Raw genomic sequence first — 19,908 nt, 5'->3', positions numbered from 1 at the left:
GACCACGGCTTCAGACCCACTCACTGCTGGGTGGTGTTGAGTGAGTTCTTCAATAGTTTCCCTGAACCAGAGGTTCTCCATTTCTGACAGAAGCATATCAGAACCTACCCTCACTGGTTCATATTTAGGTTTGGTTACTGTGGAAATGACCCCAAATCTCCATGGCTTAGATAAGACAGATGTTCATTTCTCTCTCAGTAACTGTCCAGGTGGCTCCAGCCCCATCCAGGGCACACGCCCCTTTGGAGATGGCTCAGCACCACATCTTCTGCGTCCATATGCCCACCAGGAGGAAAGGGCTCCCTTTCCCTTCCTTTCTAGTGCTTCACCCAGGAACCACACACATCACGCAGCCACAGTGAAAGGGAGGCTAGGAAGGACACTTGTTTTTCTTGGCAGCCATGAATCTGACCAAAAATGCAAAAGTTCTGCTACTAAATGAAGGGGAGAAGAGCTGTATAGAGCTGATGAGCATTTTCTATCTTTCTGTCTGATGGACCAGTTAAAAGGATGAAGGAAACAGTCTATGCAAGGCACATAGCACAATGCCTGGCACACCGCTGATGTCCAGCCCTGATTAGTTCTCTTCCCCTTGTGGATGGACAAATGGATCCAGCAGACATTCATGGAGCACCTACTATGTGCAACTGTTATGAGACACACAGAGAGGACGTTGATGCGATATCCAAGTCAAGAGAAGAAGACGGATGGTGTGGAATGTAATGTAACGAGGCTAGAAAGCGGAAGTACTGTCTTCAAGCTAAGTACAAAGTCCTTGGAGCACAGAGAAGGGCGCTCTTCCATCTACCTGTAGACTCACAAAAGCCCTGTAGAGAGGGGCATTTGGAGTTGGGTCCTCAAAGGTAAGTATGATTTTAGCAGATGGAAAGAAATGAAAGGGAAAGCTTCCTGCCAACACAAATGAAAATGACAATAAAGCACTATGTTTTACCTGTAAGTCTACCGAGAATTAGGTACAGGTACAGATTCAGACATAGATAATCCCCATGTTTTGTGCCAGCCTCAGCTTCCCAATATCCAGCACTGTGGCTATGCCAACCCTTGTGGTTCTTCTCATGGTTGCAAAATGCCCTTTAGCAATAACCATCACAGAACTTTGAGGGGGGAAAGTTTATTACTTATAGGACCTGGAAATTACCCCGCGTACCTGGGACACACAGTGAAGTTGTGGGTAGAGCGAGAACACACACAGGTCTGGGGTTCTGCTTTTACTCAGGTCATGGGTGAAGGCCTAGGGCTTTGGGGACTCAGTCTTTACTGGTGAATTTAAAACTTAAGAGAGGGGATTTAAAGCGAGAGCAAGTAGAAAAAACAGTGGCCTGAATGAGCAGTTATTGAATCAACCAAGATCTCTAAAACTCAGTGAACTCAAAGGGGGCTGGGCGCTGGCTCTTCAGTCCTGTGGCTGGTGGCTTGTCCACTGGAAATAGCCATTGTGGAAGTGGATGTTTCAGCAATCAAAGAATAATCAGGCACTGAGCTACAAAAAAAGAAAAAAACCTGTCAGGATTCACACTACTACCCAATGGTGGCAATGGGGGTGGGGGGAAGGGGCACCCACCCTATACTTTGGTGGGTAAGGGAATTGGATAGTTAGGAATAGAGGAAGGAAAATTATTCTCTTTCTCAACTTTTTTATACTATGAATTTCATCCCATGCATATGCGTTACCTTTCCCCAAAAAATGTATGTAATTTTATAACATATTAGGAATAAGAAATCATTTTAAAAGGTCCTCCTAGAATTTCTGTTGCACCGGGGCAGGCTCAGCTCTGCAGCGCATGGTGGGAGTTAGGCTCAGCTGGGTCATGCCTGCACCAGGCCAAGGAAGTGCAAACCTGACTCTGCAGTCGGCATTTAGCAACTCATATTGCAATTCATCCGTGTTCTATAGAGTACGGACTGGGTATCCCTGGGGAAGCAATGAGGTCGAGTGAGGACATTTACTTACGAAGTTAAGGCACAGTCAGGATGCGTGCTGTGGTCCACACACATTAAGAGCTTCACCGGCCTATAGAATGAAAAGATTTAAGGGATTCGTTTTTGTTTGTTTGTTTAATTCCTTTTATTGCTTGAAGTATTACATGAGTCTCCTTTTTCCCCCATTGACCTCTCCCTGGCAAGGGATTGTTTAAATGGCTTTCAATCATCAAACGTTTGTGGTGTTCCTGCAAAATCCCAGGGACATAAAGTCTCTGACCTGTGAAGAACACAGTTTCTTTTAAAAAATATTAGCCAGCATTATGTACCGAGAATTACATATATTAATTACATCAATTATATCATTGATCCTCACAATAACGACATAGAACTGGTACTATTATCATCTCCAGTTTACAGTGGAGAAAGCTGTCCACAGGACTTGCCCACGTGCTCACAGTAGCAAGTCGGGCTCACTCTGGGACCCAAGCATGGATTCACTTCTGCATGGATGTACTATTTTACTGGGGAAAAACCCTCAATGAGGGCAGAAGGTTGGACTTGAAGCACATAGATGATGGCTGTTGTCCAGGCTTCAGCAAAGCAAGCTAAACTATGGACCATGAAAGGGGAAGATGTGGGGTCCCCGGGCAGTTGGGAGGGGAGGGAAACAGCAGACAACAGAGGAGCAAGGCAGAGGTGGCACACTGGACATTAGATAGGAGGCAGCCCCAAGAGAGGCTCTCTCATGGCAGGGTGACTGGAGGGGACTTCGGGTGAACAGGAAATACATTGTTCACTCCATGACATGCTACATGACCCCTCCGGAGGACATGCCCACTTTTCAGTAAAGTCTATACAACACAGCTATTTTTTATAAAGTAGTTATTGTGTTGTGCCCTCCAAAACTCATGGAGTTGTACTAAGTCTGGTTCAGTGCAGTGCTAAGCAGAAACCAACCAGGAGGCAAGACGGGGTATGCAAAGATAAGACCTCATCAAAATTTGCAAGAGACTACATCACCCACATTTTGAGGGGCAGGAGTTCTCATGTACAAGGAGCTTAGAGTTTGATTCGTTAATCTCTGTCATTTAAACTTTCTGTTACCTCCTCTATGCTCCCAGGAGCAACACAAAGACCACCTGAACACTGACCGAGCTCATGCGCAGTAAAGAAATGGGAGCTGGGCCGGGCTTCAAGGCTACAGCCCGAGGCCAGCTTAGGTGGGGACCTAAAAGGGGAAATAAAAACAGGCTGAGACCCTGAGGGTAGCTGTGAGCCAGGAAGGAGAACTTGGACTCTGGCTGGGCCTCCCACCGGGATCAATGACTTAAAAATAAGACAGCCTCCTCGGGACGTTCCTGAACCAAAGCAAAGCGGCCATGAATGTGAAATTTTTAGCCACAATTTTCTCCACCCTTGAGCTGTTTTAAAGTAAGAAATAACTTTTACAAAATTTACTAAAATTTGGTGCATGAAGAAAGAAGAGTCCTACAGTAGGAAGAAAGGAAGAGCACGCTTCAAGGCCACACAATGCTGGGTTCAAAACTCAGGTCTGTCTGCCACTGAACGGTGACCTTGGGAAACTTACTTAACCTCTCTGATCCTTACTCTGCACATCCATAAAATGGGGCTATTTATATAAAGCTTTAAAACAGACAAAACCCACCCATGACCTTGCTCATTTAGAGAGATACTGAAAGGGAAGCCAGGGAAGGCACTGGGGTCCCAGTTTCATTCTGTTTCTTGATCTGAGTGTTGGTTACACGTGTATGTTGAACTTGTGAAAATTCATTCAACTGGATGCCTATGGTTTGTGCATTTTTCTGTACATAGGTTATATTTCTTTAAAAAAAAAGTATTAGCTTTCACATGCCTTTGGGTGGTAACAACAGCTGACTGCTGAGCTTACTGAAAGCATTAACAACAATAGATGAATAAAATGGACAACTTTGAGCTGTGGGTTTAAGAGAACAGCTTTGAGGGACTCATTTTCCTGGGGAGGCAGGAGTTGGGGGAGACCCACACTTCCAGGGGCTTCGGTCGAACGGGAAGATTACCCAGCCCCTGGCGTCCTTGAGAAGGCGGAGGGTGGCAGAGCCAGCTGGGCTGTGGGCGCCGGAGGAGAGGCAGAGGTAACTGGCACCCTGCCTCACCCTCAGACTTTGGGGAGAGCCGCTAAGCCTTGAAGTGCTGGACTCCAGTCTCCAGGAACCAAGCAGGGAGCAGACATAGGTGAGGAATTCCCAGTTGAAGGCAGGGCTTCCCACTCTCCCAGGCTTTGAGACAAACTCATCTACATTTCCAAGAATCAGGAATGCCCGCAAACGATATCTGATTTTAAGTTCATAAAGTTCCTGGCCCACAATGCGCTCACTCAACGGTAGCTAGTACTATTTTCCTATTGGCCTACAGTCAAGATGTACCTGCCTGCAAGTATCTCAGACAAACTCCACCTTAGCACCTCTCATGGGGAAGGACCCCACAGGCGTGTGGCACTCAAAGGTGCAGGCACCATGCTTCCTGTTCATGGGTTACTCACTGTGCCCTTCCCAGGTGAAGGGCACACTGGATATGCGCAAATGAGAAAGGGCTGCTCCCTCTGTCCTTCCATAATTAAAAAGGGCTCTGGACCGAAGTGGGTGGAGCCAGGCAGAAACCCTGGCCAGAAAGCACCTACCTTCCCCCCACCCAGTGACAACCCAGAAGGCACGGCCCCTTGGTCTTCAGAGCTGATGCCCCTAAAACCCTTCAACAACCCCTTACCCTCCAAAACCACCAATTATCTGCACTGATGATAATGTGACACGTACAGGTAATCATTAGTACAGCTGTACTGAAAACCCATCCCCTTCAGTCTGTCTTCCAGGATTTTCACACTGCCTTCTCCACAGGATTCCCTAAAACACAAACACAGAAATACAAAATAAGAGGATGGAAGGAGTCTTTTCTAGATTAATTAAAATGTATTTTGGCCATGTGCTTCTGGGATAGTCTCCTCTGCTGGAGAAATATTTGGATCCAAAAGTGCTGCTTGCAGTAACCCTCAGCACCCCAAAGGGGCTGCTCTGAGCACCCAACACCCAGTCCAAAGGTTGCATGTCAAGTGCCCTGGGAGGGCCTTGCAGGCTCATGCGCAGGTGCCAGGTGCGTCACAGGGTTTCTTGGCCCCACCCATCAACAGTCCTCTGTGAAGTGCCCCTGACCAGTGCCAACTGTCAATTGTCCTACCTACAGTGTATTAAGTTAAGCTTTATATGGCAACAAAACATGCAATTCAAAAAAACATTAGAAAGTGCAAATAAACAAAAGGGGAAAAAAACAAACAAATCTTACATCACCAGAGGTAACTGCTGCTAATATTTTGATGTATGTCATTCTAGACCTTTTAAATATACTTATTCCCATGAGATTTGAAATATAACAGTGGAGTTCTGCTGTCCGTGCATTTCGTTTTCTGCATTTGCCCTTGACTGTGGACATACATACATGCCTGCCCTTGTTTTTAATTCCTATGTACTCTCCCTTCCATAATTGGAACATAATCCCTAAAACCAGACACCTCTTAAAGATCAAGTTCATTCATATATTTCAATCTCATGCACACTACAACAAACCTTGATAAAGCTTCATTTTTATACACATCCTTCATTATTTGCTTCCTTAGCATCAAGTCCTGAAAGTAGGTTTTCTGGTACCAAGATTTGAATGCATTTTAAGGCTCTTGATAGGCACCACCACACTGAACCCCAAGCTGATCACCCCAGCAGAGTATGAGGTGTCCATTTCCCCACTTTTTTGCTGGGGTCCAACCCCAGCGGGTCCAGGGGTCCCCAAAGGTGTGGGCGGAGTCGGCGAAGAAGGAATGACACGAAGACAGCCTTCAGTTGATCAGCAGCCTAGTCAGGACCTCTAGCCAGGATCTCCAGCCAAAGTTCTGGTTGGAGTTCTGGTTAGGAACTGATGAGGATCTGATGAGGATCTGATGTTTATTGTCTTGTTACATCTGTATTTATACCAGTGATTTTAATCCTGTCAATTTCTATTACAAAGGTTAGGGCGTTTCTTATCTCCATTCCAGAGAGTAAAGATTATGTAGCTTAACTACCTGCCTGGCACTTAATTAAGGGGTTGTATCCCCTCCCTAACCTCAGGGAAAAATCCCCACCTGGGGAAACAACCTTTCTCAGAGAGGTGACCTTGGTTAAAACACATGGCACTAAGGAGAGCAAACATATTAAGAACAATATGCTATATATGCCAGGTCCTTTGAAACATATGCTGTGCAGATGTTTCTTTCCTGCGGCGACTGTGTCAAGCAGCAAGGATGGACCGGCTTCCGGCACTTTTTCATCAACAGGGGTTCTTGCTGCCCCCCCTTTGTGATTAAGCAGGGGGTGGGTTGTATAAAAGCAAACAGGTGTGGCCAACAGGCATGGTATTCATATTCATACCAAAGGCAGGGCCCTGCCTCACTTTACTGGGAGCACAATAGCTCAGTTGGTTAGAGCGTCATCCTGATACACCAAGGCTGCAGGTTTGATCCCTGGTCAGGGCACATATAAGAATTAACCGATGAATGCCTAAGTGCAACAGATCTCTCTCTCTCTCTCTCTCTCTCTCTCTCTCTCTCTCTCTCTCTTTCCTTCCTCTCTCTAAAATCAATCAATAAAAAAATTTAAAAAAGAGAATATTGTTTTCCCAAAAATGAAAGTGCAAAACAGACAAGCATATCCCCTCTGGGAAAAGCAGGTTTGCAGGATTACCCTCCGCAAGAGCACCATAGCTTACAGGTTGGGTCCCCCAATTTCATGCATAATCCAGATCTCAATTCGTGTGATTTTATCCTTCTGGAGGTAGGGAATTTCAAAATCTGCAAAAAACCTGAAAAACAGGAAAGACATTTCTCAAAGTCCTAAAGCAATATGATACTTTTGCCATTTCAATGTTAGCTGAGTTACACAATACTTTTTTTTTTTTCAAGTCTTTGGGGGCTAATTTTTAGCTTTAACTTTTTAGGTTACTTATTTCATTCATGCATTCATCATCTGTTAATGGTGTAACTGGATAAACATACTAGTATATCTGATCTCCAGGTCTTTCAATGGTTTTGCTTAGGTTGGGGATTAGGACCATTCTCATAAGCCTCCTTCCAAAACAACTAGATAAACATTTTGGCATCTCTACTGTATTGGTTGGTGCTGACGTTCTTACCCTTTTACGGGATAGGCTCCTGTTGGCTCTGAACCATTCAGCATGACGTGGATCACCCCAGAACTGTCCTGTGCATACTGCAAGAAGAAATGAGTCTTTTTTCAGCTATGAAATGGACAAATTATATATATGTTTTTAGAGAAAGAGAGAGACATCGATATGCTGTTCCACTTATACATGCATTTCCTGGTTGATTCTTGTATGTGCCCTGAGTTGCCCTTATGATCCACGTCCAGGTGACAACGCATCCATAGCCAACTGTTTGAGCCTGTACTCAAAGCAGAGCTTATGGGGAGTGGGTGCAAACACAGGGCTCCCATCGGAGCGGCCTGGAGAGCACTGGATGAATATATAATGCATTTGTCCAGAGCAGGCCCTCTGCTTAGCTCCCAACGGCATTCGTGGTGGAGGATTTGACCAAAGTCCCTCTTACCCTGATTAACAATGGACCCGGTGGACACCTGGGAATGCAGAGCAGGAAATGGGACCCAAAGAGACATAGATAGCCCTGAAAGGGGGTTGGTTGGCAGCGATGGGTCAGGGGACCCTGAAGTCCATGGGCCACCTAGTCAATACAGGGAACATTTAATAGTAGACAGCTCTTTGCCAGGCACAGAGCTAAAGACTTAACCCTCATTAATTTCTAATATTTGTTCCAACCTGGTGGGAGAAAATGTGAACTGTACTCACTGGCATTTAATAGCTTCTGATAACTACCATCACCCCTGGTGACAACATTCTCTGAGAAATAAACTTCCCTCAAGAAGACCATTTCTGGATCTCCAGTTTGTCCTCAGTCCTCTCTCACCTCCTCTCCCATGGGCATCAGTTTTAGAGACATTTCTGACTCCCACATCTAGATATCAGGTGTCCCAGGGCCTCCCAGAAAGCAGGGGCCACCCTATTTTATATAGCAATCAAAATCACAATTATTTGAGCCCAGCCGGAGTGGCTCAGTGGTTGAGCATCAACCTATGAACCAGGAGGTCATGGTTTGATTCCTGGTCAGGGTACATGCCCAGGTTGAGAGCTCAGTCCCCAATAGGAGACATGCAGGAGGCAGCCGATCAATAATTCTCTCTCATTATTGATGTTTCTATCTCTCTCTCCCTCTCTCTCACTGAAATCATTGATTCGAAATCTTAACAACCACCATCACCTGACAGCAATAACGACTATTTAATATCTTCATCTCTGACTAACACTAATTGAACATCTCTGTGCCACATTAAGCTCAAGTCCACACAACTTTATGGAGCAGAGAGATTGTTCAGAGTCCTGAAAAGGTGGAAAGTGAGGCTCTAAGAAGGTACGTGGTGACCCGATGGCCCAGTCTCGGAACGTCTCTGACCCCCTCTGTCCCATGCTCGGGGGTCCCTGCTATGCCCAGCCCCTAGCCATGCACCCCAGGATTACCTGCATGGATGCCCTTTTCCAGAAAGAATCCACAGCATTGTCTTCACAATCCTCTGATGTAGGGCATGATTGGTAATCGAGTCCTAGGAGGAAAACAAACACATTTCATTTCAAAGAGGATACTGGGAAGAATTAATTAAAGGTATTTTCTGGCTCTGAAAAATATATTCAGCCTGTGTTCTGCACAATGTGCTCAAGCTGAGCAGTCACAGTTCTGCCCACCCAATCCACAGGAGCCTGGTGAGTGTCCTCCCAATCTGTGATACGGAAACATATCATCTTGCTCGGCGCAGATGCGAGGAAGGTGAAGAACTGAGCAGTTGGCTAATGAGTGAGCCTGGCCAGCCACCAGCATGTTAGCTGGGTTATTCTCTACTGGAATGCTAGTAAAGGGATTTAAAAAAAAAACCACATACAACTTTGCTTCACTGGAAGAAGTACCTTCTCCAATTAGCCCTGGTTTGGAAGTAAATACAAGAAAAACAGAAAGTGATAGTCTTAGCCAGAAAATAGACATTTTATAACATGTTCAAATATATTAAATTGTATTAACTTTAAGGACATAATTCAGTAGATATATATGGTATTTGTTCACTATATACTCCATTAAAAAACAAACAAACAAAGAACAAAGAAAAAAGGAACATGCTGACTGACAAGTTGTTCCAGGGAGAACCAAGCAGGACACAATGTGTCCCTGAAGGCAGGCGATGTGTTCAGGGAGGCGCAAACGTGATCACCTGTAATGTTGTTAAGGTGCAAGGCCCATTGCATAACTCAAGAGAGGATCAGTATAAGAAAGTGGTAATTACTTCTGTAAATTACACACTCTAGTCTTGAACATAGTTCTGGTTATCATGGGGGCAGGTCAGAGACCAAATTTCTCAGAGATCTCTGAGCCTCAGAGAGGTCCCAGGGATGGTACATGGCACGGAGGATCGGAATCAAACTCTCTGGCTTCCCACTGCTCCTCCCACCATTTCTGACAGCCACGGCTTTAGGTGGTATTTGTCCCAAAAGTAATTTCTGTATTTTCCTGTTTTATACTTTCTTGCTCTTAAACTATGGACAACTGGTGAGTATTATTAATGATCATTTATCTAGTTGAAGAATTCTCTTCATTAAAAATGGTTTATTCTATTCTTGAAGAATTCTCTTCATTAAAAATAGTTTATTCTAGCCTGGCCAATATGACTTAGTGGTTGAGCACTGACCCAGGAACCAAGAGGTTGGCGATTCGATTCCCGGTCAGGGCACATGCCCAGGTTGCAGGCTCAATCCCCAGTAGGGGTGCAAGCAGGAGGCAGCTGATCAATGATGTTTCTCTCTCATTGATGTTTCTAACTCTCTACCCCTCTCCCTTCCTCTTCCTCTAAAAAAAAAACATATTTTAAAAAATAGTTTATTATCTAAACTAAAAAAAAAAAAAAAAAACTGAAGTAAATATGGATAAGAAAAAAATGTGACCAGCCCAACCGGCGTGGCTCAATGGGTTGACCATTGACCTATGAACTAGCAGGTTACAGTTCGATTCCTGGTTGGGGCACATGCCCAGTTGCAGGGTCAATCCCTAGTAGGTGACATGCAAGAGGCAGCTGATCAATGATTCTCTCTCATTATTGATGTTTCTCTCTCTCCCTCTCCCTTCCTCCCTGAAATCAATAAAAATAAATACTAAAAAATAAAAAATGTATGACTTCAAATTCCTAGCAAGAACAGTTCGGGTTTGATATCTTCTTGACTTTTTTCATGTGTATAATTTCATATGTGTTTGTGTGTATATTTTTTATTTGAATTAACTTGATTTTTTTCACTTAAAAATATATCACAAACACCTCACCAGATCAACAGACATAGTTCCACGAGATACCATGACATGAACGTAGCATTATTTTTCTGATCCTAAACTCTGGGCTTCACTTCCTTTTTAAACAAAGACCCCTTAGAAGATGGCATAGATCGAATCAGAGAGGTGGGGAATAACCTGTGAATTTTCTGGGACACTTTCTCTGAGCTGCTTTACTCTCAACACTTCTGACAACAATCACTTCTCCAAACTCTCCAGGCTGGGGGTCCCACAATTCAATTTAGTTCGGACACTAACTATGCAGAGTTAGCATAGACACCACGGGTTAAGGGCTGGGTCCCACAAGACTGCCCTACTTCACTCTTTACTTACTGCCCTCCTTGCTATGCTTAAATATGCCAGACACACCCCCAACTCAGGGCCTTTGCACCTGCTGTTCACTCTGTCATGAATGCTCTTCCTCATCTCCTTTATTAAAGGCTTTGCTCAAATATCGGCTTCTCGTGAGGGGTGAGGCTTTCCCTGGGCCTATGTGACACTGAAACACTTTCCTCTCCCCTCATCCCCCTGCCCAGCACCTCCATCCTCTTCCCTTGTTTTGTTTTTCTCTGTAGTCCTTATAATCTTATGCAAGACTATATATTTTACTTGCCTGTCTATTGTCTTATTGCCCCTCTATAATGTAAGAATGGGTTTTATCCCAGCTGGCATGGCTCATTGGTTGAGTGTAGACCTATGAACTGGGACAGTGACGGCGAACCTGTGACACGCGTGTCAGAGGTGACACGCGAACTCATTTTTGGGTTGATTTTTCTTTGTTAAATGGCATTTAAATATATAAAATAAATATCAAAAATATAAGTCTTTGTTTTACTATGGTTGAAAATATCAAAAATTTCTATATGTGACACAGCACCAGAGTTAAGTTAGGGTTTTTCAAAATGCTGACACACCAAACTCAAAAGGTTCGCCATCACTGAACTAGGAGGTCACAGTTTGATTCCTGATCAGGGACTATGCCTGGGTTGTGGGCTTGATCCCTAGTGTAGGGCATGCAGGAGGCAGCCGATCAATGATTCTCATGATTGATGTTTCTATCTCTCTCTCCCTCTCCTTCAGTGGATAGAGCATCGGCCTGCGGAGTAAAGGGTCCCAGGTTTGATTCTGGTCAAGGGGGTATGCAGGAGGCAGCTGATCGATGTTTCTCTCATTGATGTTTCTAACTCTCTATCACTCTTCCTTCCTCTCTGTAAAAAATAAAAAAAAGGGGGGGTATTATTTTTCTGTTTGATTCTCTGCTATATTCCCAGGGCCTGGCACATAGTAGGCACTCTATGGCTTCTAGTTGGATGGATGAATGAAAGAATTAATGGAGGAAAATAAGCAGAACTGTGCTTAGGTTAACATTTAAAACATCTCTAATACCCAGGGAGGAAGAATCTCTAGCCTTCGGGGAGGAACCACCTTCCCCCACCTCCTTTCCTTGCTGGCCTTGCTCCTGCTTGTCCTTTGAGACTCACCCAGAGCCAAGAGCCTCCTAGAAGCTTCCTGGACACCCTGGTCTGGCTGGTATCTCACTCTGCTCCTCTCTGGAGCCCAGCCCTGCCTGTGTCCTAGCACTCGATAATGGGTAAAGGTCCCTCTCAAGGCTATAAGCTCCCTGAGAGTCGGGAGGCTTTATGTTGCCAGCTCCTAACAGGGGAGCTGGATGGAGGAGGAGAGCTGTCCCTACCCGCAGGTCAGTCCTCCTGACCTTAACTTTCACTGTGATTTTAATCTGGAAATACCTGCTGGAGGCCTGGAGAGGCATTTCAGAGCCCAGACCTCAGATCTTTCAGAAAGGGTTGAATCCTGGCCTCTCCCTCTTCAAGTGATTTAACCTCCCTAAGCCTCAGCTTCCCCCTCTGGAAAATGAGGAGAGTGAGGCTCAGTTGTGCAGTGTGGGGAGCACGTGCTCTGGAGTCAGGCTGTCCGACTCTGCTGCTTCCTAGCTGTGCACCCCTGAGCAAGTTCCTTAACCTTGCTGTGCCTCAATTTCCTTATTTGTCAAAATATGAATTAGGATTGGTCCTGTCCCATGGGGATTAAACTAGTTAATCGCCGTTAATCGCCGGGGTTCATGTCCCAGCATCAAGAAGGGTTCAGGAATCTGGAAAAGGGGCTGCGCGTAGATGACATAGAAATCCAGGGACTAATAAAGAGTCCAGAGACGAGTTATAATTTTGAAAGGCATTGGGGGTCAGAGGACCTCCAGCTAAAGGAACTGAAGAGAGCCTCCTTGTCTAGGACACTTGCTTTTATTAACACAATTTGTCCTAAGGCAAGGTGGAGATAATACACTTCAAAGGGTAAGGTTTCAAAGGGTACAGAGGCATTGTCAGTTTGGGGAATAGCCTACGGCTGTTTTGGGGAAATGCCTTTAGCCATTCCCAACAGATGACTACATCTGAGACTCAACCCTGTTGAGTCCCCAAGTTTCATCAACCTTTTGATGAAACTCTTGTATGACATGCTGGAATTGGTCTACGGCAGTTAATGTACATAAAGTGCTTAGGACATACCCATCGAAAGATAGATGCTATCTGCTATGGTGATTAATTGTTATTATTACCACCTACTTCAGAGGATTAGTGGTGGTGGTGGGGAAGGAAATGAGGTAAATGCATATGAAAGCATTTAGCACAAATGGCAAGTGCCTAATAAGCAAGAACTCTTATTTTTCTTTTTTCTTTTTTTAAGAAAGAAACAACTATTCCTTTTTATTATTTCAGAGAGGAAGGGAGAGGGAGAGAGAGAGACAGAAACATCAATGCTGAGAGAGAATCATTGATCTGCTGCCTACTGCACGCCCCACACTAGGGATTGAGCCCACAACCCGGTTATGGGCCCCGACCAGGAATCGAACAGTGACCTCCTGGTTCATAGGTTGACGCCCAACCACTGAGCGACGCTGGCCAGGCAAGAACTCTTATTTGTCTGTGTGTTGTGCAGGAGTCTTACCAGAGGCATTTTCCTGCCGACACCAGCTCAGAAGATCCCCAGTCCTGCCATACAGAACATCGCCCAAAGGCAAGAAGCGACCGGTATTCTCTGAGTAGCTGTCTACAAGGAACTGGTTATTTTCCCAGAACAGGGACTACGGAAAAACAAACACAACATTCAAATATAAAATGAAATCAAAACAAACTTTTTTCAGGCACAATGTCATCAAGCTCAGACAGGCAACCCATTTCTTATTCAACTCTGACCTGCCTCACAGCAAATGCACTTTCCTTTCTTGGTCCTAATTTCTTCCTGTTAGTCCGAGGGTATCCTGCAAATGTTAGTGAAATATTTTCCCAGTAGTACAATACAGTGTGTGTGTGCCCATGTGTGTATGAAGACCCCTGGATTTAAAAGAAGATCAAGGGACCTGGGTTTGTGATAAATTAGATGTGTGATCTTGACCAAGGCATATTGTCTCCCTGTGCCTCAGCTTCCACATCTGGAAAATGGAGAGCGTGAGCCCCGCCTCTTCTTCCACAGCTGTGTTTAGGGTGCTATGCAATATATTCCTTTTATATTATACTTTATAGTTCCTGTAGCTGAACCCCAGGTGATTTTAGTGCCCCTCATTTTGGGGGGAGCTAGAATTAATTAATTTAATTCCTGGTTAGGCCTTTGTTCACATTAACTGCTCTTCTCTTCTTAAGAATGTGTCCTAAGTTGCTGCGGTGGGGTCTCATTGTCAAGCAGGAGATGATGACTTCAGGGTCCTGAGGGAAATTTACGCGTTTGCCTTGCAGAAGGAAAGAATGTCTCCAAAGCAGTGATGATGAGTTACTGCCGCCCAGGAGTCTGGCTGCACAAAATGTTATCTGTGACTAAAGAAACACAGACTTCTCTCTCAGTTCCCCGGAACTACCCATCCCCTACTCCCGAGCTGCATAAAAACTTCATGCTGTGCTTTTGGGGAGAGATGGGTTTGCGAGATCTTGCTCTCTTGGATGCCTTGGAAAAATCGAATAAACCTTTCTCTGTCTCCACGCGCCAGTGTTTCAATGTTTGTGTTACTAGAGCAGCGGGTATAAAACCTGAATTTTGGAAGATGATTCTGCAATATTCTGACTATAAAGTTATAGTATTTTTACCCAGAAATTCCACTTTTGGAAAAATATCTGAAGAAAACCAAAACACTAATTCAAAAAGATATATGCGCTCTTATGTTCACTGCAATGTTATTCACAACAGTGAAGATTTGGAAGCAACCCAAGTGCCCATCAGTAGATGAGTGGATAAAGAAGAGGTGGTACATGTAACAGTTTATAAAAAATTTGCGACAACATGGATGGACCTAGAGGATGTTAAGCTAAGTGAAATAAGTCAGACAGAGAAAGATAATACCATATGATTTTACTTATATGTAGAATCTAAAGAATAATACAAATGAGCAAACAAAACAGAAGCAGACTCATAGATACAGAGAACAGACAGATGGGAGGGGTGCTGGGGAACTAGGCGAAAAAGATAAATGGATTAAGAAGTACAAATTGGTGGTTACAAATAGTCACAGGGATGTAAAGTATAGCATAAGAAATATAGTCAATAATATTGTAATAACTATGTATGGTGCCAGGTGGGTACTTGAAATATTGAGAGATCACTTTGTAAAATACATGATTGTCTAACCACTATGCTGTACACCTGAAACTAATATAACATATTATGTCAACTGTAATTGAAAAATAAAATTTAAAAAAGAAAACAAAGTTATACTGTTCTCACATAAAAATAAGACAAAAGGCAACACCCCGCTCACTCATTATCTCATCAGATCCTCAGTAGTCCAACTGGTCTCTGCCTAGACAGGAAGCTCCCGGAGGGCAGGGCTGTTTTGTTCTCTGATGCATCCTCAACCCTTAGCACAATGCCCACCACATGGAAGTAGCTCAGTAAATACTTACTGAGTTCATCAACTAGAACCAAAATCGACAAGAGAGGAGAATAAAATTTATGGCTCCTCTCCTTACTGTCAGGGAAGCAGCAAGCTTCAACATATACTTAAAAATCATGGTTTTGGTCTATTATATCTCTGAACCTCCTGGCTCCATTTACCTCTTTTACAGAGGGAAAAATTTGTGTTAAGATTTTTTTTTTCCATTTGTAACCATCAATGTTACCTGACTTTACAATTAAAAATCAAGTTAAGAATTATTATGTCAGAGAAATAGAAATGCTCTCTAACAGTCTTTAAACTCAAGGCACTGTTCAAAGAAAACATTTTAGGCCACTTTTCTTAATTATTATTTTTTTAAATATACACATTTAACTTTATCATTGTCATTTAAAGCCTGATTTTATAAAACACAACAAAGGCATTTTTAAGAGTTTTGTACTACGGGAATTTAAAGAATAGAAATAGCGATAGCTTTGTAAGTGTAAATTATATACACTAAAATCAAATAATTGGAGATTTTTTCAATATGGAAACTATTCAAATGAAACAAATGGCACAAAGGACCTAGTAGGAATGTTTTGTGATTGTGGATTATCAGTTACTTGAGGACCTAAGTAACGATTCTGAATATTCAGACTTCTTTTGCTGTGTTTCATATTTACCTATATTCTGAGTCAAGCTACATGACCAAAAGATCTAACTTAGGAAGGCATTTAGCTTTATAGCAAGTTTTTCCATCTACAGTTACCATCTTCAAAGGAATTGACAATACAGCGCTGATGTAACCTGCTGGTTCCCTTTAGAACAGTGGCCAAAAATATTATGTCAACCTGATGGAAAGTCAAACAGGTACCAAAAAAAAAGGCACAATTATGCACAGTTCAGTAAAATATAATGTTGTTTTCCCCATCTCAAAATTAATCAATGAAATAAAACAGGAACGTTAGTTGGCTTGGTTTCAGGAAACACACATTTGAGAATTACATCATTGTTCTTCAATTCCATTATTGTTCTTGTCCCATCTCCAGTCATGGACAGGATTTTGTTGGGCACCAAGCTGCTTACTTTATGGGTTTTAGAACAGAAGGAAGGCAGAGGGACTTGCTCAGAATTGGTTATAAACTGTGGTCCCAACTTTCCCACTTTGCAGGTACAGCCAAATCTTTGCATGTGGAGATCAGGAAGCCTCCTCTGCCACCGCAGCTGTGTTCTGTGTGAGTGCCAGGCGGACTTCACCTTGGAGAGCTTGTTTCTGGGTGTACTGTCATCTTTGGCAGTCTTGTACCCTCAGTATCAAACTGCCATCTTTCAAGGACTTCACTACTTAAATATTTGAGATGACTACCACACGTTTCTGAACTGAGCACTTGCCTAACAGGTCTTTTAATTATTCCATCATATGATTTAGGTATTTCATGGACTCAGTATCAGTGGTGACAAGCAAGGATGAGTCCCTATTTCTGAGCTCGAGTAAAGGTTTCATCTGGATAAATGTCACTCTGAAATAAAGTGATGTTGATGCCAAGTGAGAAAAATGATTTCAGGCCCTGTGAAGGGTGATGCCCTGCTCTAGAGAGAGCTGCCACACCATGGCCAGGCCCACAGCCTGGCCCTCCCACAGCTTGGAGCACCCACCATACACCACGGCTACCACACTCGCTGACTGCAGGGGCTCCACAGCAGCTCCCCGCCACTGATTTCAAAAGTAACCTCCCGCCCTAGCCGGTATGGTTCAGTGGATAGAGCATCAGCCTGCAGACTGAAGGGTCCTGGGTTCAATTCCAGTCAAGGACACGTACACGTACCTCAGTTACAGGTTCCCGGCCCTGGTCGGGGTGCGTGCAGGAGGCAACCAATTAATGTGTCTCTCTCACATCAATGTTTCTCTCTGTCTCTCCCTCTCCCATTCTCTCTAAAAATCAATGGTCGGGTGGGATTAACCAAAATAAATAAATAAATAAATAAATACATAAATACATAACTTCATTCATTTATGATATTAGAATGTATAGATATGTGGTTTTCTTAAACTGGTACTGAACAGATATAACCTTAAGGCCCATTAAAAGGAGAAATGGGTTTTCTGGGAGGCTACTTGATGTTGAGCATTTTCTGAATTACTCAAGGTCAGTGAGGACAGAGGTCACCCAGAATCTGCCCTGGCCCTAGCCGGTTTGGGTCAAGTGGATAGAGCGTTGGCCTGTGGACCAGAGGGTCCTGGGTTTGATTCTGGTCAAGGGCATGTACTTTGGTTGCAAGCTCCTCCCCAGCCCAGGCCCTGGTTGGGGCTTGTGCAGGAGGCAACCAATCAATGTATTTCTCTCACATCAATGTTTCTCTCTGACTTTCCCTCTCTCTTCCACTCTCCCTAAAAAATCAATGGAAAAATATCCTCGGGTGAGGATTAACAAAAAACAAAAACAGAAACCGCCTGGGTGGAGCCCCAGGGCGGGAGTGTGGCAACGTCCAGATGTCCTTGTGACTCCTGCACTGACTTGTTGACTTAGGAAATCTCCTTCTGCCCAGGCAGGCAGGAGGTCGGGATCACTGGTGAAGATAAAGCCACCTTCCCACCCAGAGCCCCACAGGGCAAGCGCTCTGGGAGGTTGTGGCTGATGTTTCAGCCACACTGGAGACCGCGAATCTCACACCTCTGACCTCTGTAAAGACAGAGCCACGCGTGAGCGCCTTAGTTACCTTGTCTCTGGGAATGGAGTGCCTGGAGAGGTTTATGAAAAGGTTGTAGTCGGAGGGCAGCACGGAGCAGGGGTCCTTGGCCAGCACCGCTTGAAAGGCCTCCCAGATGTCTGTGCAGTTCTTGTCCCTGCGCAGGAACACACGTTTATAAAAGAAAAAGCCGCATCGCAATGTGACAGATTTCCATTTCTGTCACCCCCCAGACTCCCCTAACCTTGGCACCCCTGATCTTCAGAACCCCGACCCTCCCCACACAACCACCCTCCCGTCAGGACCCCTTACTTCCCCGCACACCCCTGGCCTTTAGAACCCATTCCTCCCTCCCCACAACCTCCTGGCCTCCAGAGGGCCCACTTCCTCCTCCTCTTCCTCCTCCCCCCACCCCCCCACACATTTATGCCCCTTCCGCCCACCCAGTCCGCTCCCTTTCTGCGCCCCCAGGTCCGCCCGCTGCTGCCTGCCTGCCTGCCGAGCTCACCGCAGCTGGGGGTTCAGCAGCGCGAGGTACTCGGTGCAGCGGCCCAGGAAGATGCTTTGCAGGTGCGGGGTGGTACCCTCCCCGCTCCACCGCGCGCCTGAGGCTCCCGGAGAGCCGGGCGCCAGCAGCAGCAGAAGCAGCAGCAGCAGCAGCGCAGGGAGCCTGAGCGACATCCAGGACAGTGGGCAGCCCTGGGCAGCCATCCGGGGACTTTGGAGAGCCTGCTGGACTGGCTTCCCCTTTTTACCTTAAGCTGCCCCACCCCACCCACCTGACCTGGGCAGGACTGGAATGCGTTAAACCACTGCTGCCTAGGCATTTCACAATTTGTCGCCCTTTTCACACCAAGAGTCTGGACATCTAGATACGGACTTGAGTTGAGGATTACCGCCCTAAGTTCCCGCTTTGCTTTTCTGGGACACTGTTTAAAAATAACCACCAAGAGTTCAGCCCTGGGAAAGTTAGTGATCTCCGCCCCAAGTATAGAATAGGTGTTTGCTACCCTGTTCTTCTCCACTTCCAGCTGGCTGTTGGCGGAAAGAGGACTCCTTCCCTAGGTATTGCACCCGGAAGACTCATCCCACACCCACCCTAGCGTCTGTAAGCAAACCCTTCCTTTGTGTTTGTGTGGGTGTGTGAAACAGCAACTTCAATCAAGTGGCAGCCAAATGCTGAGATCTACCCCTGGGTCATGTTGATCCCGTGAGTAGGTAGCGCCTCCTCCTTCAGCAGGTCATAATCTGCAACATCTGAACTCAATACACCACCTGCTAGCCTCAGCATAACACCTAGCTCCTTTTCTGCCCCACTTCCTGCATCAATTCCAGAGCTGAGTTGGGACATCACCCAGGAAGGCACACAGCTCTTGGCGAATCTTGGCCTGAGCCAAGGAGGAGGGAGCCCCGAAGCAGGGAGGTTGGAGAACAGGAGAAGAAGGTGCAGTCAGCCCAAGACAGACTTTTCTGGCCCCAAATGATGCCCACTTTGGCAGACACCCTCTTTTCCACCTGTTAGTGATGAGTGGGTTGTTTGTTTTCAGGAAATAATAATTACCCAAACTAATGTTACTGAGCTATTCTGTGTGCCCAGAACTCTGCCTCGTTTTCATTATTTTTCACAACATCCTCTGAGCCAGGTTTATCATCCCCATTTGACAGATGAAGAAACCCAGGGAAGTTAAGGAACTTGTTGAGGTCACCATCTCCCTCCCTGACTGATGTGCAGTCCTGGAGACCATCAGTGTAGAGAGCTAGGATGCCAGGATTAACAGAATTCCACGTGGAGGGCCAACCTCTCAGCGATGATAGCTATGAACTCTGACTGTCTGTCAGGCATTTGATTACATGGGAGGTGGCTGCAGGGTAGGTCTAGGGTTCTACGTTTTATTTGAATCTCTTGTTTTCGGTTTTCTTTATTTTT

General features: G+C 45.0%; 1 protein-coding gene and 1 pseudogene across 1 annotated transcript; both read right to left on the bottom strand.

Moving 5' to 3' along the window:
* Window positions 1-1,116: 1,116 nt before the first annotated feature.
* Window positions 1,117-18,721, bottom strand: BST1 (bone marrow stromal cell antigen 1). The gene is made up of 9 exons (XM_006101519.3): window positions 18,490-18,721; window positions 18,012-18,138; window positions 13,379-13,514; window positions 8,572-8,654; window positions 7,156-7,232; window positions 6,733-6,825; window positions 4,755-4,841; window positions 1,973-2,032; window positions 1,117-1,501 (listed from the first exon to the last, which is right to left on the bottom strand). Exons 1-9 carry the CDS (start codon window positions 18,690-18,692, stop codon window positions 1,390-1,392), a joined length of 978 nt encoding a protein of 325 aa, XP_006101581.1. The 5' UTR covers window positions 18,693-18,721; the 3' UTR covers window positions 1,117-1,389.
* Window positions 15,342-16,919, bottom strand: LOC111828454 (annotated as a pseudogene).
* Window positions 18,722-19,908: the final 1,187 nt, after the last annotated feature.

Source organism: Myotis lucifugus, unplaced genomic scaffold (genome assembly GCF_000147115.1).
Source record: "Myotis lucifugus unplaced genomic scaffold, Myoluc2.0 scaffold_367, whole genome shotgun sequence".
Classification (NCBI taxonomy): Eukaryota; Metazoa; Chordata; class Mammalia; order Chiroptera; family Vespertilionidae; genus Myotis; species Myotis lucifugus.
Note: the sequence above shows the minus strand (reverse complement) of the source record. Positions and strands in the feature narration are given on the sequence as shown.